Source organism: Bradysia coprophila, unplaced genomic scaffold (assembly GCF_014529535.1).
Source record: "Bradysia coprophila strain Holo2 unplaced genomic scaffold, BU_Bcop_v1 contig_350, whole genome shotgun sequence".
NCBI lineage: Eukaryota > Metazoa > Arthropoda > Insecta > Diptera > Sciaridae > Bradysia > Bradysia coprophila.
This window is the reverse complement of record NW_023503608.1, coordinates 9,650,276-9,675,287: the sequence shown is the minus strand read 5'-3', so window position 1 is coordinate 9,675,287 and position 25,012 is coordinate 9,650,276. Positions and strand designations below refer to the sequence as shown.

Below are 25,012 nucleotides of genomic sequence, written 5' to 3'. Positions count from 1 at the left end.
AGACCAGAGTCAACCAGTACATATCAATTAATTCCATTTTTAGTCCAACTTTCCATACATTTCCATTACAACTTCTCAGGAATGTTGGTACCAATAAGAAAGTTTTTTAACACTTTTTGATAAAATTGAAGAACCCCCTCCCAATTTTTTCATATGTTGGATGGGATGTGCTAGCCTTTATTTTAAGCCAATAAAATGAAAAGTCGGTTGGGGTGCTCATTGACAAAACCATTAAATTGGACTTTGATGCCTCACCCTGAGTCACAGCTACAACCTTTCGACCCGACGATAATTTTATTAGAATCGTCTGTCAGTTCTCTACAAACTACCATTAGATCAAAACCGATCGGATCGCTTCCGCTTCCGGGATAAAATTTTCTGAAAAAGTCATGATTTTAAAATTTTCAAACTTTCTTAGAGTCACCCCGAGCCGGAGGGGTCATTTAAAACAAAAAAAAACTTCTTCTACGAAATGATCACCTTGAAATTCTAGTTTTAATTTTAGTAGATTTTAGGAAGTGTGGGAGCACCGAAAATAGTCAGTTGAACTTACTATTTTCCATTGTAGAATAAAATGCAATAAATCTGAAACTCAACAATTGATCATCTGAGAGCGACAGTGTAAGTGAGTTTCCAGTGCTCACAATTGGTGGAGGATGACCTTGCTCACAAACTTCTGTGATCAGAGGAGCTGTAGTGCTTGGTCCATCGTAAACCTTTCGGTAAATAGAAATTATTTGATTAGCCTGCTACTGAAACTTAAAAAATTCTGAAAATATTTGTGACAAAATTGCTGGCTTGGAATAGTTCCCCTAAGAATTAATGTTTATTGTACAAACATGTGACCAATCAATTCCACTTACCAGGACCTTCAGGAAGCATCCATCAGGAAACTTCAAGGTAACAAGACTTGCAATTGTCACAGTAACATGTTGCTCTAAAAAGAGTATAAAAAGGCTTTTTCAAACCAAGCGAATAATGGGTAACATTTTACCTCGTTTCGGTGCTATTAATGTCCAGTTACAATTTTTCTCTTCCATTCCATGAAATGAATCCAATTCGATTGTACCACTTTCGTTAACCATAATATTACCACCACATGCCTACACAATGCAGAGCAGACAGTTCCAATAAATCGCAAAGAGAAACTAAAGATTTTTCAAAGCCATTACCGTCCTAAAGTTAGCCCTAAAACCCTTATATTCTACGGAAGCGTCGGTTTGCATCACAACCAACATTTTATTGTCTGTAGAATTGTAAATTGTCTTTGGAATTTCATTGCCGCAAAGAGTGGCCATTAGTTTGTCATCAGTCTTCTCGTATCCGTTGTAAACCTATTGTACAGAACATTATCGACAAAGTCGTGTGTATTTTAGTACAGGTCATCAATCGTTATACCTTAACCGAATCGTGTTTGCAGCTGTCTTCTGTGCTAAAGTCTATGAAACTCAAAGCCAACCGATGATTGTCCTCAACTTCGAGGAACCATTCACAATAGATATTTGAATCGTAATTGTTAGGATACTTTGGCGAAGTAAACGATGACGATCGGGTTTTGAACACACCACCACATTCTGTTAACGACAGCATGTCAGAAAATTAAAAAAAAAATCTCTTTCGAGTTTCACACTTACGTATTGTCTTGGTTGTAAAGAATGCGCTAAATCCCTTTCCAGTGTCCGAAAAATCGGTTGTGAATCTCACAAATAATTCATTACCGTGCGACGTCACTACGACTGGTTTATCGATTTTGTGGCAAAATTGGTTCATGGGATGCGAGAAGTTTTTCTCGTTGGATACCTGCAAATGTTTGATTTTGTTTCAAATTGGAGAACGTAGAACTTAGCACTAACAGAAGAAGATAAGTTATGATTTAGGGAAATCTTTTTTTGTCAGCAAAATTATTCTTTTTTCGCAGCAAAATTATTTTTTTTATCAGCAAATTTATTCTTTTAGTTCAGCAAATTTATTGCTATTGTGACCAAATTTAATTCTTCGTCTGCAAATTTATTTTTTTGAAGCAGCAAATTTAATCTTATTTTGTCAGCACATTTATTTTTTTGCAATCTGCAAAATTAAATATTTTTTTAGCTATTTTTTAGCAGCAAATTTATTTATTTCTATCAGCAAAGTTAATACTTTTGTCAACAAATTTATTTATTCGTCATCAGCAAAATTAATTGTTTATTTTAGCTATTTTTTGACAGCAATTCTATTGATTTGCAACAGCAAATTTATTCTACTTTTGTCAGCAGATTTATTTCTTGTCATAAGCAAAATTAATTGTTTATTTTAGCTATTTTTTATCTATTTTTGGTGAAATGGATTTTCATATATTCTTTTCGTCACTAGTGGTGAAATGGACACCAAAACCCAATGCTTATCGAGCAACACCTCTAACCATTCGGCTATTGAGATATATAATCGCAGTGTAACAATTTTCAAAAGTTCATTTTTCGCAGCTGGTTGCAGAAAACGTTGTATGCAACACGTTGTGAAAGTGGTAGTTTTTGTCACATGCTTCGCTCGCTTCGCACGTTTGATAACATTACATCTAGTGACACAAACTACCACTTTTCGCAACTAGCTGCAGAAATTACTATTTCACGTCTTACGTCAACGTAAATAGTTATTGACACTACACGGACAATTCATTTCTTTTTACGAAATGGATACCAATTTTCATTGCAGTTAAAAAGCGTTTTAACACGCCGAGCGATCCGGCCCATTGCCCCGGAGCGAAGCGGAGGGCCGCAATGCGAGCCGGGCGCCGGAACGGTGTCGGTAACTTAGGAGTTAATTTTTTTTCTCTCGCATCGTCTAATAATTAGTCTGTGTAATGAATTAGCCCATAAAGAGCGTTTTAACACGCCGAGCGATCCGTAAACTTAGTTACAGTCGAGGAAATTTAGTTTTCGGGTTTTCCAAAGGTATTAATCTTATTTAACCCACACTTTATCCCACAACAATGGAATCCACAAATTTAAATTTAGTTAACACAACGGTCACAATGACGGCGCTGCAGTCACGATTTCAAAATGTGATACAGGGTGGCTAATTAAATTTTGGTTTTAGCTACATTTTCTCAGGTTTTTAATTATTATATTAGGCTTCTAAATAAAGAGTACCTTTATGCAATATAAACCGTTTGAGTTTGAAAAAAGATGTTTTGTATCAGTGAACGATATAGGAAAGCGTTCAGTACGTCTCAACATACAAAAGAACGTAAAATATAATTGTACATTTAGCCACCCTACGTCCATCATCGCTTCTATTGGCTTCAAAAACATATTGTGTGCTTGTCATGATTTGTATCAGACGTTTGTTTATTGATGTGTCTCATCTAGAATGCTGGCCAGCAAAATTTTGATCATTAAATTCAACGGCCAAATTGATCTAAATGTTAAAATAATTGTGAATAATAGTGAAGTTAACGCGGTTTTGTTTTTTCTTCATAAAGGAATTTGCATCAGTTCGATGTAAAGTGCGGAGCACCATTAGAAAAAAAACTTGTCGCTGAAGAATGATCAAAAAGTTGCTGGACGCAATAGCTTCAACTAATGCTTTGCAGGATATAGAGTCAAAATTAGAGAAACACCAAGAGCCGTCCATTTGAAATCTTCATCATCATCATTTCAACTAAAGGTTTTTTTTAACGAAACGGAAGTTCGCTCGCAGATTCGGTTCGGAACATCTCATTCGTTTTCGCTAAAGCTCGTAGCCGTCATTAATCACGATTCCCATGAAGAATCGCAAAAAAAAAATTGGCAAGGGATGAAGAAACGCCGGCAAAAACAAAGAATGATAAATTTGTCTTTGTTGCGTTTCTTCACACTTTGGCGATTCTTCGTGGTGATTAAACAAATCATTTGAAATTTATCCTTTTACGAAATTTATCTAAAAGGCGTTATTTGTTCGAAGCTAGTGAATCTATCCTTTTATAAAAGTTACGAAATGCTGCCTGGTTCGATCCTAAGGAAACTCTTATTTTACGTCAGGTAACGGCATCTTGTTTCCTCACACTCTGGCGATTTTTCTCTTCACACTCTATCGATTTTTCTTGGCAATTCATCATTATGGTTGATTTGTTAAATCAACAAGAAAAATCGCCATAATGTGAAGAAAAACCAAGAAATATCGCCAAAGAGTAAAGAAACTCCAAGGATCATAGAGAATTGAAAATTTGTCTTTATGGCGTTTCTTCACATTTCTGAGACTTTTCTTGATGATTTAACAAATCAACTAAATATGATGAATTGTCAAGAAAAATCGCCAAAGTGTGAAGAAACTCCAAAATATGACAAATCGCCAAATAATACAATATTGTCGATTTGACTATAACTTTTATTTAGAAAAAGATTGTACGGGACAGTATGCACTGCATATCATATAATTCCTCTCTCTTGTTTTTATCTGTGTTCTACGAAGCCAAAATATAATTTCGGACTACAAGTAAACCGTCTCGACTGCCCAGTAGTTATTTTCCTAAGTTCCTAATGAGTGCAAAAAGGCTATTTCAACATTAGTTAGGAAAGCATAATTTTTATGTGAATGTTTCTGAGGTTTTCCATCTTAATATTTTCATGAAGTTACAAATAATTAACAGAAAATTATATTACCCTAGAACGAGGTCGGAAATACATCAAATAAATCAAATAGAAAACAGACTTGGAAATTGTTATTTTGTCTAAAAGTTGATATTAAAATTCTTTGGAAATCGTAAATCGCATAATTGCATGAGCAGGCATCTCAGGATTATAAATCAGGAACTTTGAAGTTCGTCATATATTCATATTCTTATCTTATTCCTGACCAGACTCTGTTTTCATGATTGAGCTCAATCATGAGCTTCACTTATACAAAGAGTTGAATTTATTTCCTATGCCAAATTGTAATTGGCGAAAAAGAATGTTCCGAATCTGCGTTTCGTTTAAAAAAAAGCCTTTAGTTGAAATGATGATAGTTGAAATGGTGTTTCTCTAATTTTTATTCTATATCCTGCAAAGCATTAATTGTAGCTACTGCGTCCAGCAACTTTTTGATCATTCTTCAGCGACAAGTTTTTTTTTCTAATGGTGCTCCGCACTTTACATCGAACTGATGCAAATTCCTTTATGAAGAGAAAACAAAACCACATTAACTTCACTATTATTCACAACTATTTCAACATTTAGATCAATTTTGCCGTTGAATTTAATGATCAAAATTTTGCTGGCCAGCATTTTAGATGAGACACATAAATAAACAAACGTCTGATACATATCATGACAAGCACACAATATGTTTTTGAAGACAATAGAAGCGATGATGGACGTAGGGTGGCTAAATGTACAATTATATTTTACGTTCTTTTGTATGTTGAGACGTACTGAACGCTTTCCTATATCGTTCACTGATACAAAACATCTTTTTTCAAACTCAAACGGTTTATATTGCATAAAGGTACTCTTAATTTAGAAGCCGGATGTAATAATTAAAAACCAAGAGAAAATGTAACCAAAACCAAAATTTAGTTTATCCACCCTATATCACATTTTGAAATCGTGACTGCAGCGCCGTCATTGCGACCGCTGAGTTAACTAAATTTAAATTTGTGGATTCCATTGTTGTGGGATAAAGTGTGGGTTAAATAAGATTAATACCTTTGGAAAACCCGAAAACTAAATTTCTTCGACTGTAAAGTGAAATTATTATGAAAGGTGTGCATCCCAGAAATTACGCATAGCGAAATTACGAAGCCCCATTCAAATCGAGGGATAAATGCTTTTTGCAGGTCGAGCGTGACAATACACATCGTGTGCCTAAAAGATCTATCACCGAGTTGTGTACAACGTTTTTCGCAATAAAGGCAACGGAAAGTTCTACTTTTCGTCGCTTGTTGAGTTGACGTTTTCGTGTTAGTGGTGTTAGTGATATAATTTTATATGTCCTACTGCGGGACATATGCTGATTGAAGATAGTAATTTTCCTACTTATAAAAAAATAAATTTGCAATTGAAACACTAATAAATTTGCTGACAAAAAGCAATAACTTCGAGGTATTAATTTTGCTGTTCGAAGGCATTAAAAGTGCATATTACAAAACAATAAATTTGCTGACTACAAAGTAATAAATTTGCTGCCAGGGATTTGCTGCAAAAGAATTATTTTTGCTGCTTAAAGTCAGTAATATTGCTGCTCAGAAAGCAATAAAGATGCTGTTCGAGTACTAATAAGTTTGCTGAAAATAAGACTAATTTTGCTGATACAAAACACTAAATTTGCTGATAAAAAAGATTAAATTTGCTGCTAAAAAAAATAAATTTGCAGAAAAAAAGAATAAATTTGCTGATGAAATAAATAATTTTGCTACTAAAAGAATAAATTTGCTGACAAAAAAATAGATGCCTTATGATTTATGGCATACATTAATGAGATAAAGACTATCCAATGCCAGATAATAGATCCCCCTAATAATATAATCGCTTCTAATGAGCTCACAACTCACCTCCAACTTATCGTAACAACCGCCACTCATTTCAATGTCTAGATCATTTATAGTGAGCTCAATTACGTTACCATAATCTGTCACAATAGACCATTCACATGTGACGCCGTGAGGGTACTCGTTCGGATAGTTTGGACTTGTAAAATTACCGCTTGGTCTTGTAAACATATTACCGCATCCTAGAATTTACAGAATGATTTTCTGAGTTTGTAAACAAAATGTTATTTGGATGTGGCTAGTCAATTTACCTTGAACTTCAAATTCCAAATGGAATCCACCAGCTGAAAAGCTAGCGTCGGTTTTGAATCTAAAATGCAACTTAAATGTTATGATTCGCCAAAATTTCTTTTAAACAAAAATACCTGACAACCACTGTGTCGCCAATGGAAGTGAAATCCTTGGGCATTTCTTTACAGTACTTCTCTGATTGTGACACTTCCTTGTCCTCACTTTTTTTCTGAACGATCTCCAAGTAGTCAAATGTACATTCTTTCGTTTCGTCGCTGTCATCGTAACTTGCTTCGATTTCGAACTGCGAAAAGGCGATTAATATTTTGTTTCCCTGTGGTGCAATGATCGTCCAATCACATTGAACATTATCGGGATATTTGTCAGGGAAATTCGGTGACTCGATAACGCCACGGTGCAACTTCATCTCGTGCGTGCACACTTATTAGTTGAATTGTTTTTTTATTTCAATTAGACTCATTGCCACATAATATCAGTTTGACGGAATTACCTGTGTTAAACCTCAAATCAAATCCCCTTCCCTGATTATTAACATCAGAGATCATTCGGATGAATATTTCGTTTGACGTGGACAAAATTGGAATCGGCACAAGATTGAGCGCACAGTATTTTCCCAAACTTTTTGCAGCTGAACTGCGTCCATCGAATATTTCAATGTAATCAAAGTAGCATTCGTAATGCTCTTCCAGTTCCAAATCAGTGAACAACAATTGTACCAACGATCCCTTACTCACAGTAATACGCCAATCGCACTGCGAATTGATGCCGTACGGATTCGGATAATTCGGTGAATGTATCGAACCGCGCTCAGCATTGTATATGTTTCCGCCACAACCGGACATTGTCAAATCCCATGTGATGTTGAATCCTTTAAAATTGCGCGACGAATCGCTTTTGAATTCGATGTGCAATTGGTTGGTGAATGATCGAATTACTTTCGGGATTACAGTTCCACAGTATTTTCCGAGGATTGGTGATTGCATGGTGCCACCATTTCTGGTTAAAATTAATTTTATTAAGGCAAGTGAAATATGGTTCATGACTTTATGTTCCTATAACTAATCGCCTAAGTGTAGACAATATTCTCTGTGGCGTGTTGGTCGATGCATTGTCGGCGTTCTCCAACTAAACGGATAATTTGCATTTTTGCTTTTTTCAAATTTTGTGGGTCTTTTTACAAAATTTCCCGAAGTGCCTCCTGGTAGCCAGTGCGGCCCTGGGTCGATGGTAACTCAAGGGTTATCATGAAACACCAAATGACCTACCTTATTTCAAGTGAGTCAAATGCACAGCCGTCGTCTTCTTCCAATTCAAAAGAATCAATTAGTAGTTCAATTTGTCGTCCTGTTGGTGCATTCAGTTTCCACACGCAATTCTTGTTTTCCGAATATTCTCGTGGCCATCCTGCAAAAATAGTGCTATTATCGTATTTTACGTGTTACGGCATGTTTCATTTTCATTTACATTGCCTTATCACGTAAAGCATTGTACTTACGAGGTTCCAAGTTGTGTGTCCCCTTCGGGTCGGGCTGTAACACCCCACTCATCAAATACACAACTTGGAACCTCGGAAGTAATATACTATGAATTATCATACACGGTGCGGTTTAGACATACATTTAAAATATTTTACTTTTGCACCTTTTTAAGAAAGTGGATTTTAGTGGTTGTACTGTATTGGAGTTTCGTGTTTTGCAAAAGGTATTTTTATTTGTAATAAAAAACATGAAAACCGAGTTTTCGGTACTAGTTGGCATTTTTGGGTCTTAAAAATTAAAAAAACTTTTTGCAAAATACTACATCCCAATACAGTACGACCACAAAAATCCACTTTCTTCGAAAGGTGTAAAGTAAAATATTTTAATTTATGTCAAAACTACTTGTGGAAATCCCCTCTAGTGATTTCATGCAGAAATTGCGATGGTGGAAAGTAAAGTTGTTCAGCCGCACCGTGTCATATTTGCTACAAAGAGTGGGAAAATCAAAACAAAGCCGTAACACTAGAACAAAAGATGAACGCAACTATCTGATGGGAAAACAAACCTGGAGAATTCAATCTTCCAGTTGGTGCAAAAAAGGATCCACCGCAAACTAAAATGAAAGAGAAAACAACTGTACCGCCGATCGACTCGTCTACGTGAAACTAGTAAACCTCCTGTAGCGTCGATAAACATGTATTGCAACCTAAAACCATCTGCCGAAACCGACGAATCCGAAACGAATCTGATTCCCAATACATTGCCACTGGACTGCGTCACAGGCGGTATATTCGTGCCGCAGTATGAATGTATATTGTTTCCATTATGAGGAAATCCTTCCGAAATAGCAACATAGTCGACTGAACAATCTGACTCTTCCAAATGAAATGCCAAAAAGGTTAATTGAACAACAAAACCCGGCGGTGCCATAATAATCCAGCTGCAATTGGCATCGTGTTCATATGTTTGTGAACCCGATTGTTTTGGTGGCTGAATGTCGTGTCCAAGAGTTTTAATTACTCCTCCACACTTAATATCGATAAATGAATAGGCTGCCCTGAAACCTTTTCCGCTGATCGACGCATCGCTCTGGAAGAGCACCATCATAATGTTCATTGTTGATATCGCAGTAGGTGGAAGTGTGTTCCCGCAAAACTTTCTGATATCAGTGGCATTTGTCTCAAAGCCGTCATAGACTTTAACAAAGTCGAAGTCACAATCGGGGTATGATGTATCCTCGATATCAAAGTCATCGAAGACTAATGTTATGGCTTTGCCAGGCGGAGCAAGAATTTCATACAAACAAGAACGACTGTGCTCGTATGGATTCGGATAGAATGGTGACGTGATGACGCCAGTTGCATTTTCAAACAATCCACCACAAACTGTAAATTGCATTTAGTAAATGATAGATGGAGCTCGTGCGCAACGACTAAGAATTCTTACCGATTTCGTAGCTGATCCTAAAGCCTTCAAAATTAGATGACCAATCCGATTTGAATACGACCAGTAAAACGTTACCCAGTGATGTGTATGATGGCGGTATACTGTTTCCACAATATTTACTCACTTTCGGGTCTTTGTCGGATGAACCTTCGAAAATCTTAAACGAGGAAATAGATGAAAACTCAACGAATCAATTCACTGATTTTCATCATCGTACTCACCTCGATGTAATCATAACCACAGTCTCTACTCTCTTCCAATTCGAATGATTTGAATTTGATTTCTATACGGGATCCTACAGGCATTCGAATCAAATATTCGCACAGCATATTTCGTTGATAAGCTCCATTCTGTGTGGGTGGACCAAATTCACCATTACTAGCTGTGAAAACTCCACCACAACCAGGTATACCTAAAATAATAACTACCTTAACGCTCTGTCGATTAAGAAACAGAGAACAAAGATGTGGCACTGGATGCCTTCTTAGTGCCAGTCCCTCGCGTCACAAAACGTAATATCTTCCAATATAACTATAATTCACCTTCAACAACGGTGTAGTGAATTTGAAATCCTGCATCGGTTCCAGCTTCATCCGAATGAAATGTCACCACTACATGATTTTCGGGTGTAGTCAACGGTTCTGGATGCGATGTGTTACAATATTTGTTCAACAGTGTGCCAGATGTACTTGACCCACTGTAGATCTGATGAGACAATAGAAACTTCAGTGTGACTTCTGTTAGTTAGACCATAAAATTTTCTAGATTGATACTTTAGAACGACCTTGATCATTCAGAGACGACAAGTTTATCAACAAAATTTCTCCATTTTCAAACAACATGCAATTCCCTGATGCCATTAAATGACATAAACCGAACCTGTTACTTTAGTGAATTATAATAAAAACGAAATTGAGCACCGTTTCGAATGGGATTACGATGTTTCTTGTTTTAAATTTATATTAACATCATCTGCCCATTTGAAATGGAGCCAAATCAACGAAATTTCATTTCTCCAATAATTCGCTAATGTGACATGTCCCATCTCTTCATTTAATTATTCAGATACAATCTTGCGTTAGACAAGTCTACTCCTTTCTATGTCGTCGTTATCCATATAAGAGATGAATTATCCGTCCGTGAAAGGTTTGAGCAATCATTTCAATCATGTCAGTTCTAAAGTAACAAACTTGAAAATTCAACGGTTAGTTGAGATATTCAATTTACAGCGATATAGTCGTATTTACACGTTTCATGCGCTTCTAACTGCATGGTGAAAAAATGGAACTGAATGCGCTTTCCGAATGGTGCTGTTAAATCCCACTCGCAATCACGATTCGGTGGATAGTTTCCTGGCGAACTGTAAAATTGTAATTTAAATCAGAAGGGTTCTACAATCAACGCATTTAAGTTTTACAAACAGAACCACCGTCGAAAGATACTTACCCAGGTGATGCGATTGTTCCATGCGAATCTACTTCAAACGTTCCTCCACAAATGGGATCTGTAGTAAAAAAAAATGATTAATGATGTGATGGCTCTGCACGCGATCCGAATCACAGCAAAAATCTTCTTTTTTTTTGCTTCTTAACAACGGATTTGCACATCAAATAGTTTTCCTACCTATACTGTTCCAATTAAGCTCAAATCCGTCGTGCGAGGATGAATTATCGGATCGAAACCATAGGTACAAAGTGTTGGTAGTCGAAGCAAAATTGCCGTCCTTGGGCAGTCTTATGCCACAAAATCTACCAATCAGGTGAGAAGAAGACGTCCGGCCGTCATGTATCTTTTTGTATCAACAAGATTAGCATCTATGATGGAAACTACATTCAATTAAAACGAAAAGTACCTGCAACCAGTCGAACCGACATGGTGGCCCGGACGGCTCTACAGCAAATTTGGTGAATGTTATGTTCAAAACTTGGCTAGCATTGGTTCGAATTACCCAAGCACATCGTGAATTGTGCGGATATGTATCGCTTAATGGATATTTAAGGGTTCCACTTTGACCGCTTAGCACACCACCGCATTCACTTCTTTCCGTTTCACATAGATTTCCAGTGAACGACGGTGAACACGAACACCGATAATTGAATCCACGAAGCCTGACACATGATCCTCCGTTCCGACACGGATTTGGTGCACATGGATCGAATGCATATGCACACACAGGTGGATTAAATCCTGCAGGACAGGTACATGTAAATAATGTTCCATTGGATGAGCATGTGCCGCCGTTCTAAAATTTTGATTTACTTAGATGCACGCACCCATTGACTGCAACCAGTCGTTTTACACTTACAATACATGGATTACTTGAGCATGGATGACGTAGAATTTCGCCAGGAGAACATCCCATAGAACCGAAACCCGATCCCACGTATCCAGCGGGACATATACAAATTGGTCCAGTCGGTGTCTCCGAACATATGGCTAATGGATGGCAAAAATTTTGCCGAGAACAAATTCCATTGATAAAACCGCTCCCTGTTGCACTGCCTGAAGATCCAGCATCTGCCGGTATTGCTCGTATACAATATCTCCCATCTCCCCGCCAACCTGGCGGACATGATCCGCAACGATATGAACCCTAAACAAGTTCAGTTTTTACTGATGTCCGATGCAAAATAATTTTACTCACTCTAGTGTTTATGCATTCCACAGACGGTGCTGTACTACATCCTCCATTGTTCACTTCACATTCATTAATATCACTGCAGTAGTGTCCATTTCCAGTAAATCCTAAATACGGCAGTTATTGATCTCTCAAGCAATAAAAGCTCTTAAAACATTTTAGTTGGCTTACCTGCAGGACACTGACCGCACATAAACGTTCCAGGCAGATTAATACATTGTACCGGTGGATCCCTACACAGTAAAGACTGTAGAAAGAAATCGACGTCATATCGCAGACATTTCAAAAAGCTTACTTCGAACAGTACGGCTTCATTTCGCTGCACTCGTCAATATCAACTGAACAAGCCAATGAGATGCCATTTGACTTCCATCCTTGATCACAAATGCATTTATATCCAACCTGATCGGCAGAGGATATACAGCTACCATGTCCACAGAACTCACTTCCGGCAGATACACAATCAACTGTACGTTTAGCGCAGTGAATGCCTTGCCAGCCGGGTGTACAGGCACAACTAAATATTAGAAAATTTTCATTTTGCTACAAACAGTAAATCAGTATCAGCGAACCTATAACTTCCCGGTGAATTAACACAACTTGCTCCATTTTGACAACCTAACTCTGTGCCAGCAAACATTGCACATTCATTCACATCGTTTGCACACGTTTTTCCCTCCCAATTCGAGGGGCATTTGCAGGTAAAATCGGTGTACATATCGATACACGTTCCTCCGTTCTGACATGGATTGCTTCTACAGTCATCTTCGCTTAAATTGTTGAGTATGCGCTCCACTTTTGTTTCTAAAGTCAAAATTCGCCGTTGAAAATTCCGTAGTCGCGTGTTGACGATTGGTGTCATTCTCCCTGAATTTCTGTTTCTACAAAATGACTGTAAGTAATCGTTGACGTGAAAAGATTTTCTTGTCTCGATTCTCCTCACCCATTTTCAAGACGTACTAATCTGATGCCATGACTCAGATCAGTAGCTTTCAGATCAACTATGTTCTCTTCGACTGACTTTATGCGGTCGATAACATTCCTCGGTGAGGCTACGTGATCAGCAGCTCCTTCAATTATTTTAAGAATATTGATATCGTTGATGTTCAGACATCCAATTCCTTGTAAACGAAACGATATGTTGCGATCTTTTGCTGATTCCACAATAAGATTACCATCGCTGGCTAATATTCTTGGTCTGAAATTTGTGAAAAATCTCACCGTGAATCGTGATTCGTAAGTGTGTAACTGTGGTTGCTACGTATCCCGAATATATTGTTATTGAACAAAATATTTAAGTTGAATAACGGTCCGACCTAAAATGTGGTATTTTATTTTGTTCCAACTATCATGGCCCTAATATTATATGCTGGCATACAACAAAATGTTCTGTAGAACATGACCTTGTCTATTTCATTTACGACTTTCACTAAATTTTTCATGTTACCAATGAAAGCACAATCCTCCAGAGAATTTAACTTTAATTTTATCGTAACAATTCAGCGATGAGGTCATAATGTGTTATCGAATTAATTTAATACGCCTAACCGCTAGTGCTAAACGTTGTTATCATTAAAAAAATGGGTTTCAAGCAATTGTCCGCTGGAGAAAATGCATATCTTCGAAGTGTTAAAATTGTAGAAATTAAATGATGAATGGAAATCTAAGTAACCTAGTATCACGTCCGGAACGAAGCTCATTATGCAGATCTTGCTTCATAGTATGGCAATCAAAATGAATTTTTCCTAACACCACTTCGTCGCGTATTTCCGACGACGCTTAGGAAAAATGTCATGCGTTAGGAAAACAACTATCACGCACTTTGTTTTGCGTCGAGACAATTTTGTTTGTTCAAGTCAATAAACCTATGACATGCACTCGGGGCTCAATCTTGACCCAAAAATCCATTAAAGAAATTGTAATTTTTGGATTAAAATATTTACTGATCTTTTTGTCTTTTCCATCGTCCCCAACTTTAAGAGTCGGAGTATCGTCTCCAACTTTAAGAGTCGCAGTATCATCTAAAGCAATGAATTGTTACTTACTGTCCATCAAAGTAAAAACCATGACATTGGCTTATTAGAGCCAAGACAAAGCTTAAATATAATTGAGCCATTTCAATTTCACAATTTTAAATCATCAGTTTGTCATTATGAAACCACGAAACACGCTTTTAACTTTCAATTTAGATCTTTGATCTGCACAGTCGAATATTCCAGTACACAGTTCACACAATGAATAGCAGCCACAATGTAACACAATACATTCTTTAGTTGGTATGCATCCAACAAGTTTTTATTTTCACTGGAATCCTTTTCCTGGTGGTCTTCGGCTGTAGGCTATACTTTGCAATTCTAATTGCAAATCACTGAACAAACTAACGTTAGTGCGGCATTTGCAACTGGCATTTATACTACGGGAATAGGGGCGGTTAAAACGCAATCTCTGGACAACACCCACTTTTTTCCGTAATTAGAGAATAGAAATGGGTTATGGAGGCCATGGTATTTTTATCGAATAAAGCATAGTTAGTAGTGACTTAGTTCACTATTAGAAAGTTATAAAAGTTAAATTTCGAATTTTAATTAAATTAAAACTGTCGCGAAAAAAATTCAAATTTTTGCCGCTTTTAAATTCGTTCAGTTTTTTTCCCAGTCGTTGTGTTGTGTGAAAAAAAAATCCTGACCTAAGCTGTCACATTTTTTGTGTATAAAATAAAAACATAAACAAACAACATGAGTTCAGAAAAAAATCAAAATAAACGCGTTAAAGCAAATAAAAAATCTGATAGAGGACAAGTACAAATTGAAGTGCCCGTGGTTCCCAACGTGCCAAGCGCTGTATTAGGAAGAGGTCTTGGAAGAGGAACGCAAATTCAAGTGCCTCGCGTTAACAATGTGATAAGGTCTGCAGTAGGAACCGGTCGTGGAAAAGCTGTAGCGCTTGGTAGAGGAAAAAGACGTGCAAGCGTTTTGAATACTGCGGATGTCACTACAGACAACAGATACGAACAAGCCACATCGACGAGCTTGCCCGTCATCTCATATCGTAATGTCGCAGACCTCTGGTAGCATAGCTTCTTGGAGCACAATAAAAAAAAATTCTATTCGGCCCACCATCAACATTCGTGCATCCTTGAATCGCACATTTTTTAAGTTCTTCTCGGTTCATTTTTTTGGTTTAGTTTAATTTAATTAAAGAAATTTATTTGATAACTAGGATAACTTGTTGTTATGTTTGGATATTTCATACAAATCGAGCAACGTCGCCTACGCGATTTACACAGAGATATTATTGAGGTTATGGTTCTATGGATGAAATTTGACAATTCATATGGCCTTGGAACAAACCTATTAAAATGATAAATGTCATGAAATGTCAACAGTTCTCAATTTTTCCCTTTCAGTGTTGCGATAAAAATTTGACCGAAAATAACGAAACAAAGAATGAACGTGCAAAATAAGAAATGAATATTTAATGAGAAAAAATTGCTGTTATCAGTATCAGTAATGAGTATCATTGTTCGTACATTTATAATTTACTTTTCGGAATCTTATACAATAATTTTATGAATGGAAAACTTAGTTTCAACTACACTAAAAAAAATTAAAGTCGAACTCAACGATCTAGCAGCTTTACAACCAAATCCTTCGATAAAGAGTAGTGTTATGTTGAAAAAAAATATCTGATGCAACAGTTGTGTTTTTAAAATTTAATTAATTTAATTTTAAATAAAATTCGCACATTTGGGGCATTTAAAGTACACAAAGTCATACTCATATCTACAACTTCTTTCGAAACCCCCCAACTCTATTTAAAAGTATTGGCACATCACTGTAACGAAGTGTTCTGCTGATATGCTTAAGTATTTTCGATTAAAAATTTGGTAATCCGTAAGAAAATAGATCAATAGAGAGTGCAAGTGATCTTAATAACACTTACATGCTACATAACTCGGGATAAAAATGAAAAGTCTAGTTTTCGTGTGCTTATTGACCTCGGCTATGCCACGGATCAACAAAATTCACACGAAAACTCTAATTTCGCAAGTTCACGTTTCACAGCTGCTTGCAGAAAACGTTGTATGCAACACTTTGGTAAAGGAGACAGTTTTCGTCACACGATGTGGTTATCGAACTCGCTCGCTCGTTTGATAACATCACATCTAGTGACAAAAACAACATCTTTTCACAAATTGTTCAACAAGCGCGAAAAGTGAACTTTTGAAATGCAAAACTTTACTCAACCTTCAGCATACCTGCTTTCGTTGGCATAATGGTATAATGTAATTATTTCACAACAAGTTGCATAATAATCACTCAAATGAGTGACATAATGAAAAATCTTGCCAGTGACTACTCAGTGAAAAAAGACCCATCAAGCGTCACCCAAACGACGCATTGATTTTATATTCTCATGTTCTGATGAAATTTGCGTTGGGTCGAACTATAAGTTCTATGGCCCTCCCTGTAATAACTTCAACTTTTTATACTTTTCAATTGCATCGTATAATAATTATTTGATCGACCTACATCACGTTCCATTAATTACATCGTGTTGTTTACTGTTAAGAATTATATGTTTACCTTTGTGTTTACACAGGCTGTACTTCTAGACCGTATTAAAGAAGACATTGTGTAACACATGCTACAGCTGCGTAACCCAATTTAAAATTGAATTCGATTCACTAATGTCAATTATTTCCGTGGTACTGGCTGTTCATGCTGGTATAAAAGACCATTTCACTTTTGAATAATTATCAGTTGAAAGTAAACTTTCAAGCCACTTCAAGCAAAGAAATGAAACTTCAAGGTAAATTGATTCTTTTGGCACTTGGGATATGCGGTACATTATCGTATGCAAGTGCTCAGTGTGTACAACCGAATTGTTTCGATTGTAATACATGTAATAAGGATTGCACCGATACCGCCCTCCGACAGAGCTGCGACTCCGATTGCGTAGTAAGCGCGAGAAGATTCTTATGCCAATTGGAAAATGAAAACTGTGTCAGTGCGTATGGCTGCAACATTCCACCCGTTTCCGTCACAATTTATCCCTCTGCAAACTATGACGAATCACAGACAGCATGGAAATCACAAACTATTCAAGCCCGTAAGAATTGCTGTTATAAGTTAACTGGACTTTATGACAACACACTCAGTGGATTGAAGAACAATGCAGCATGTGTTCGACTTTTCGATGGTTCTGACTGCACCGGAGAAAGTCTTCTCGTTGATTTCACATGGTCGTCAGATTGTTTGAAATGGATTGATTGTCCTGCACGTTTAAGTGCAGGCGGAACTGCGTATAACGACAAGGCGTCATCGTTTAAGCTTTGCTAAACCCTAAAGGTGCTTTCAGTCTAAAAAAAAATTCATCCGTTTAGAAGAAAAATTCATCCGTTTACAACAAATGTTCATCCGTTTACGTAAACTCCGCCTACATTCTATTGTTTGAACACATCTGTCAAGTACACGGATGAACTAAACGGACGACTCTGAATTGGGCTTAAATAACTAATGATCGAGTGTGTGTGGTGAATACAGTTTTAAATTTTTGTGAATTTTTCAAGTAAAATAAAAATTGAATTGAAGTAAGTTGAACGTGGCTTTTTGTTGCGAGATGTATCGGACGCAAGCTTATTGCAATTAGAAATAGTATTTTACATGACTAGGGATAAAAAGATGAAAAGTAGAGTCAACAAACACATGAAAGCGAGACTTTTCATTTTTATCCCGAGTTATGTGATGGACTTGGTGTTAGGGAATCTCGCGCCGCGTCATTCACATTAACTCACAAAGTGACATCTTCCTTACACGAAAGTCAAAATGTGAATTATTGTGAATGACGCGGTGCGAGATTCCTAGCAACCACTTTACATGCTGAGTGCTTGAAACATGAAAAGCACTGTTTTCGACGCATGTTGCATGTTATAGTACATTGAATGACAAGGGGCGAAAGTAAAAAAATTCAACCGTGTGCGAGAGTTGGAGCCCGCGCCGAAGGCAAGGGCTCTAAGCGCACAGGTTGAATTTTTTTACTTTTGCCCCGAGTCGTTCATACTATTTTTTTTGATACCAACATTGAAAATTGATACGTATCGCAAACATCGCAACAAAATGTTGAAATAAAAAGGCATTTAGCCTGAAAATGCGGGGGTCCAGGGGGCGGCAGCCTCCTGGTATATGAAAAATTTAATAATTTAGCTATCACAACAATAACACACACAAAAATTAAGATATAACTAACAAATCATTCAGTAACAAAAAGTATCAACTTTGTATGCTAATTTCAATAAGAACACTGGCGCACAGTGTTTTACAATTTTGATCAAAGTATTCTGCATAATATGAGCGGATTTTGTTGACAACTCGACTCATTTCTCTCATTTTCTGTGACGTCAGTCACTTTCGCTGTTCGTTCAGTTGCGTTCGCTCTTCGTTAAGTACTTTCTCCCCGTGGGATGCATTTTTTTACTTTCGCCCCTCATATGCGGGGCGAAAGTATCATTTTTCAATGTTGGTATAAAAAAAAATATTATGCACGTACGACAAAGCGGTTGAGGCTTGTCGAGACGGCTTGTTATACGTGCATATTCTTTTTTATCGCATACGCGGTGTGATTCCCCGAAAAAATTTATTCACCTAGGATATATAAACAAACATTATACTTCTGTAAATTGTCAAAGTGTAACTCGCATATCTTGTTGTCTCGTTTTCGCTTATGCGATAATATATATTACGCACTTGTCACGAAGAAGTCGAGGCTTGCCGAGACTGATAGGGACAAGTGTGTACTCTATTTTATCACATAAGCGAAAATGAGACAACAACATAGACCTGAAGTGTAATTTTTGAATTATCCTCCTAGGTAAGTAATTTTGACATCCGAACACCGCGCGTATGTGATAAAATTTAGAAATCGTCTAGGGCTACTAGATTGTTCAGGTCTCTTGTCAAACGTCCACTTCTGCCTGGTTAACTTTACTCTGCCGTGGTACTGAAACTTAACACCTGTAAAACACTGTAAAATTGTTTTCATATAAAGTACTTTCTGCAGCTGACCACTATGATCACTTTTGCTTGAATTGTGTTGGTTCATCTCAAAAATTCCTTCATTCGCTTTCTATGTTACACTTACTCATAGATATTCTAATAGTCCGTTGCCAATTCACAACGTTAAACATATCGAATGTCCAATTTATGTTCCTACTTTTCTCACATATTTCTCGTTTGCGAATTTTCTTTATCAAAAGAAGTACAAGATTCCATAATTACATCGGTGATTATATTGTATGTGAAAGGTTTGCTTAGCGTTCCTCTAAATATAGAAGATTTCGATTGTCGTCGGTGTGAATATCTTTGCCTTTTCAGAAAATAAAATCATTAATTGTACCAACGAACTTCAAGCAAAAGTGGTACTCTGAATAGGGTACTGAAACTCCATACAAAATTTTACACTGTAAAACAATGGGGATAAAATTTCATGCAAAAAGTAGCTGTCATCAATAGCACTTTTGCTTGAAGTAAGTTGATTGTACAGTAAAACATTGTTATTAAACAGCTCACCATTTCATGGCAAAATGATTTATTAACATTTTCTTTAGTAATCATAATCGTATTCCTGAATTCTTTAAGTAAATAGAGTCTAAGAATCGGTTTTTTTTAATTTCATCAAAATATTTCGTGTTTATGTGCTTCACGAAACAACAGCCACTGGATGGACAGCCATAAATTGGAGATTCCATCCTGTGCCGGCGAAATTCGAAGTTTTCTTGAATCGAATGGATACTAAGTTACGATTGCTCTTGTATGCACTAGGTACATCTTCTCCGCAGTATTGACGGGCAATTGTCTCTTTCCCTTCATAGTCCGATTCAATAATCTGTACATAATTGTCGGCACAGTGGACGGACGAGCCCATGTCGAAGACTAAAATTTAGTGAGGGAAGCGACGCAATTAGTCTGTGGGATAAAGTATTCACTCCCCTTCAATAAACTCACCCGTAAACGTTAGGGAAACTACTAAATTTGGCGGCACACTAATATCCCATCGGCAATCCGACGCATTTCGATCGTTAGCTGGATACATAGGGCTGGAAAATTGTCCCGCATAATTGAATATCTGGCCACCGCAACCCAATCCGGTGTTCGTTGCCAAGTAAGTTATGTCATAAGCTCCATTCGTGTCTACCCATGACACATCCATTTTCTTGGTTTTGATCTTAAGACTGCTGGAATTAGCGAATATTGGATTTGGGACTGAGCCCGGGCAGACGTGTTGAAGCAATTGGTTACGACGATTATCGAAGACCTGATGATGGAAGAACCGAAATAAAATTGAGGCTGAGAAACGACGTCGACGAACCGTACTTTAATCGGGGCGGTTTCATCGGTGCATTGGAAGGTGAAATCCGACAGGTATACGTTGAACATTCCAAAGTATAGGGAAATTGTATAGTTTTCCGGTACCGTTATGTATGTCTCGCAATCGCCTAATTGTTTCGTATATAGTCGTCCTTGAAGGCTCGTGTAATTTCGGTGGCACGCTGCAATCGTATCAGTCTTTAATATTCAAATTAGAAGAAAAACGTTTTCTAACTTCCATTACCTGGCGTCATTCTGGCAATAAACTGGAATCCGGATTTCTGATTAGATTCGTTACTACGGAATCGAACTTTCACTCTTTTCGAACTTGATACGAAATCGTTTGGAATGCCAGCACCACAGTAATCATGGGGTGCTGTTGGGAAACTTCGTCCCTACAATATCAACATACTACTTAACCTTCACAGTTCCAACGGATTATTGCAACAACCTACCCAATAGAAGTATGGTTTCAAAACTCTTGACTTGCCTCCCGAAAAAATGAATTGAGAACCCAGTCCTTCGGAGTTGAAAAGATTTGCCTGAAAATCGTAGATGGTAAAAACTTGAATCTAATAACTTGAATCGAATGACCTACATCGTCATCAGTCAATCTCAGGTAGTCAAGACTGCATTGGCCACCTGAATCAGCATCCTCCAAGTCGAATTTCTCGAAATGAATATCGATCTGTTCCGTGTCAGGAGCTTCAATTATCCAATCACATTGTGAATTTGGCCTATAATTGGACGAGCCAATCGGCCAGGTAAGGGTGTGTTCAGGTGTTGTTGAATTCAGATGAATTAGAGTCTTTCCACATTCAGCTGCTTCCATTTTTATGTTAGCCGAAAATCCTGAACTGCTTGCGACGGAGTCTGAAGTTTAAAAGGAAAAACACGAAATCTTAGCAGTAGACAGTATGGAATCTATAAACGACGGCACACTTACCAGTTACATATCGAATGAACAATGATCGTCCACTGGATATAATATTTTGCGGCAAGCTGTGTCCGCACAAATTCTTTTGAATCGGTTCTGCAAAAGCATCTGATCCGTCCAAAACAGCCACAAAATCACAAGTGCACGAAGAGTTATCCCTATGACAAGGAGCGAGATGGAATTGTTCGAATTCGACTTTTACGACGAATCCCTCCGGCACTGTAACCACGTATTGACAATCCAAAAGTGGTGGATAGGCCGCGCCGGTTTTATCGAGATTATAGCTGGGAGATCTGTCATTCAGTTCAATGGTTTTGTCGCAATTTTCACCGAACAATATCAGCGCACTAAATCCGCCATCGTTAATATTTCCGTCCGAGCGGAATTTGACCACGGCTTTGTTCGATGCGATGTTGATAATTGGGGCATGTTGTGTTAAATTGCCACATAGCAGAGCTTTACGATGCGTATCGTCAGTTTTTAGACCTTGGTAAACCTCCACCGCATCCAGATAGCACTGATCATTGTGCTCAATGTCGAAATATTCGAAACGAATTGTGATTTTCTTCTCTGGCGGTGCTGTGATAAGCCACACACAATTTAAGAATGCGGCGTACTTGCCCGATTCTTTTTTGGGCACTTCAATCATTGAACTGTCGGTGACGTTGCCGCCACAATTGTCCAGATAATACTTGGACGAGAAGCCTTTCTTCTCAATGAAAGCATCGCTGGAAAATATCAAATTCAGTTTGTGTTTGTGGCGGATGTGAGTCAACGACTGTTTCCAACAGTAAACCCCGACTAGCGATGGTGAATTGGGTGGGAAGCTCCACTCCTCATACTTGTAAATGGTTAAATTGTCATACACACAAGATCGGGACGTGTCTTCCAGCTCAAACTCATCGAAATCCACATTGATGTAATCGTTTTTGCCAGCCAACAATGTGTAATTACATCTCAAATTTCTTGGATAGCGGTTCGGGAAATTTGGACTCGTCAAAAACTGCGTAGCTTTGGTTACCGCAAATACGCCGCCACAATTCTCTTCCCACTTGATCGTAAATCCTTCACCAACTGTATTCTCGTTGGTGCGGAAAATTACTCTCATTTTATTACCCGTTGAATTCAACGGCTTCGGAGTGGACCGTCCACAAACGCGAGCCATTCTTTGCCAATTATCGTCCACATAATCCTGGATTTCGATATAATCTTTCGTACAATCAGTGCTGTCTTCCAAGAAGAATCTATTTATAAACGATAATCCAATGTGGTAGCCTGAAACAAAAAGAATTTGTAACGTTTGCATTGGAATTCGGAATGGTAGTGGATGTACCGATACTGGTCGATATGTCCCAGATGCATTCAATATTGTTGGGATATTGGGAGCCATTCAATGGGCTAGAGAATTCGAATAGCGGATGTTCAATCGTTCCGCCGCATACGCTGTAATTGGCTTTGATGTGCAGTTCAAATGTGGTGTTGGGATTGTAGTTCCTTGAATGATATTCGATGAACACGGCAGAAGCGGATCGAGGTAATGCATAATTGAGGTTCTTTGTTGATTCGCCGCAGTACTTTTCCTTTCCAATACCCGGCGGGGAAGTACTCGAATAAATGGTAATGGATTCAGTGGCACAGTCGATGTTTGCATAGCTTCCAAATACCTGGAATTAGAGAACATTGAAACATTGTTGAATTTGAGTAGTAAAATCTAAACCTACCGCAATGGGAGCGCTTTCAACTGTAGTGTATTGCCATGCACATGCTACACGGCCATAATTTTGTGGAAATGTGGGTTGTCGAACGGTGACATCCTGCGTATTCTTTATCAGCTTTCCGCAATTATGAACTTTGTAATTAATTGTGTACGGAGAAACATCTGCATGGTATCCACCTTTCTTGGCGCTAATTTTGACTTCAGCAAATGGAGAAGCAACCGGCGGAAATTCGTTCGTTCCGTTGCAATTTTTCGTGAACATTCTATTGCGTGTAAATGGTAAATATTGTACGACTATTGGCGACAAAACAGGGCAAAACGAAGATGTTGTCGCTAATTCTGTTATGTAGATGCCCATCGTACCAACGTTGCTTTCACCTCTAATGAACGGTTCGTTCTGGTCACGTTGATATTCGCAATAGTAGGAAGAGACATTTTTCGGCGATTCAATGGTTCCCTCACCTGAATTCAAATTGCCACTACAAATGGTTGGTTCATCTGAACTATACTTCAGCCTGAATCCACGATGACCGGCATTGTTCCTCAGCCATAAACTAATAAGCATTCGATTGTCGGATGAATAGACCGCTTCATTGGTTTCGTTTTGCCACAATCGTTTTATTCGACTGGTATACGTGAAATCATTGTAAAATGTCAGGCTTTGCGGAACAATAATTCGGGTTTGTAATCTTGACGGAACTTGAATCATGGGAGTGCCGACAAAATCAAAATCCAAGATTTCAGCTTTCACTCGCCGCCCTTTCGGAACGGTAATTCTCCACTCACAGTATTGTCGGAATGGACGACCGTTTGGATAACCTGGACTCGTAATATAACCACTTTCGGCCGAAATTTCACCACCACATTTTTCCACCGAATTTGTGAATGATATGCGAAAACCTCGATACATGTTGTTGCCATTCATCGTAACAAATCGTACCAGCACCTCCGAGCTAGTTAGAATTGACTCGGGAAGGTCATCATTTCCACAATATGTGCCAATTTGGTCGGTCGTTGAATCATTCGTATTCCTTGGTCCTTGAACGATGCTGTAAATTTCTATGTGATCGGTTGTGCTACAATTGTAAGCGCTGGGTAGATTCAAGTCAACGAAAGTCAAATTCAAGGCAGATCCAGTAGGCCCACTGATGTGATATTCGCAAACTGAATTTTTTTCATAGCCACCGAGACCGGGATAGTTGCTGGACTGAATCGTTCCCCTCGAGCTGCGATAGAATCCACCACACTTGGCTAACGTTATATTAGCCTTGAAACCATTCATTGGCACAGGAATATCCGTGTAGTATTTGATCCTAACCATATTGGACGTAGAATACTGACTCGGTGGCATTTTACCGCAGAATTTGCCGATTACATTTCCGCTCGTAGTTCCGCCGTCTCGAATCTCAACGTACTCTTGATCACAGTCTTTGGCATTGGTCACATCGAATCGTTCGATAAAATCGACTTGAATCAGTTCTCCACTTGGCACGATGACAGTCCACACGCATTCAATGTGAGGATGAGGTATGTTGGGAAAATTGGGCGAATGGATAATGCTGGAATTTTCACCGTTGAAAATTATCGTACCACCGCAATCGAATGTAACCTCTTCGTAGCGAAGTGCGAACGAGGAGACTCTAGCCAGACTAGCGTCTTCCTTGAACACTACAAAAAACATTAGATAATTTCTT

The 25,012-nt window shown here is 38.0% G+C and overlaps 1 protein-coding gene across 1 annotated transcript in view; it reads right to left on the bottom strand.

Moving 5' to 3' along the window:
• LOC119081125 overlaps positions 1-25,012 on the bottom strand; it is a 48,403-nt gene that overhangs the window by 9,484 nt on the left and 13,907 nt on the right. Inside the window, exons 33-67 of the mRNA XM_037189869.1 lie at positions 23,323-24,986; positions 22,935-23,265; positions 21,611-22,876; positions 21,263-21,537; positions 21,120-21,206; positions 20,909-21,059; positions 20,671-20,846; positions 20,302-20,611; positions 20,000-20,229; positions 13,242-13,555; positions 12,871-13,179; positions 12,594-12,815; positions 12,470-12,531; positions 12,305-12,405; positions 11,966-12,253; positions 11,513-11,902; positions 11,284-11,449; positions 11,107-11,164; positions 10,888-11,020; positions 10,203-10,365; positions 9,882-10,072; positions 9,661-9,817; positions 8,874-9,599; positions 8,780-8,827; positions 8,002-8,140; positions 7,227-7,732; positions 6,850-7,156; positions 6,736-6,794; positions 6,488-6,666; positions 1,635-1,800; positions 1,399-1,574; positions 1,173-1,334; positions 995-1,103; positions 864-937; positions 554-716 (exon numbers count right to left, since the gene is read on the bottom strand). Of these exons, the coding sequence (XP_037045764.1) occupies positions 554-716; positions 864-937; positions 995-1,103; positions 1,173-1,334; positions 1,399-1,574; positions 1,635-1,800; positions 6,488-6,666; positions 6,736-6,794; positions 6,850-7,156; positions 7,227-7,732; positions 8,002-8,140; positions 8,780-8,827; positions 8,874-9,599; positions 9,661-9,817; positions 9,882-10,072; positions 10,203-10,365; positions 10,888-11,020; positions 11,107-11,164; positions 11,284-11,449; positions 11,513-11,902; positions 11,966-12,253; positions 12,305-12,405; positions 12,470-12,531; positions 12,594-12,815; positions 12,871-13,179; positions 13,242-13,555; positions 20,000-20,229; positions 20,302-20,611; positions 20,671-20,846; positions 20,909-21,059; positions 21,120-21,206; positions 21,263-21,537; positions 21,611-22,876; positions 22,935-23,265; positions 23,323-24,986 (9,858 nt within the window). The remainder of the gene's footprint in view (positions 1-553; positions 717-863; positions 938-994; positions 1,104-1,172; positions 1,335-1,398; positions 1,575-1,634; positions 1,801-6,487; positions 6,667-6,735; positions 6,795-6,849; positions 7,157-7,226; positions 7,733-8,001; positions 8,141-8,779; positions 8,828-8,873; positions 9,600-9,660; positions 9,818-9,881; positions 10,073-10,202; positions 10,366-10,887; positions 11,021-11,106; positions 11,165-11,283; positions 11,450-11,512; positions 11,903-11,965; positions 12,254-12,304; positions 12,406-12,469; positions 12,532-12,593; positions 12,816-12,870; positions 13,180-13,241; positions 13,556-19,999; positions 20,230-20,301; positions 20,612-20,670; positions 20,847-20,908; positions 21,060-21,119; positions 21,207-21,262; positions 21,538-21,610; positions 22,877-22,934; positions 23,266-23,322; positions 24,987-25,012) is intronic.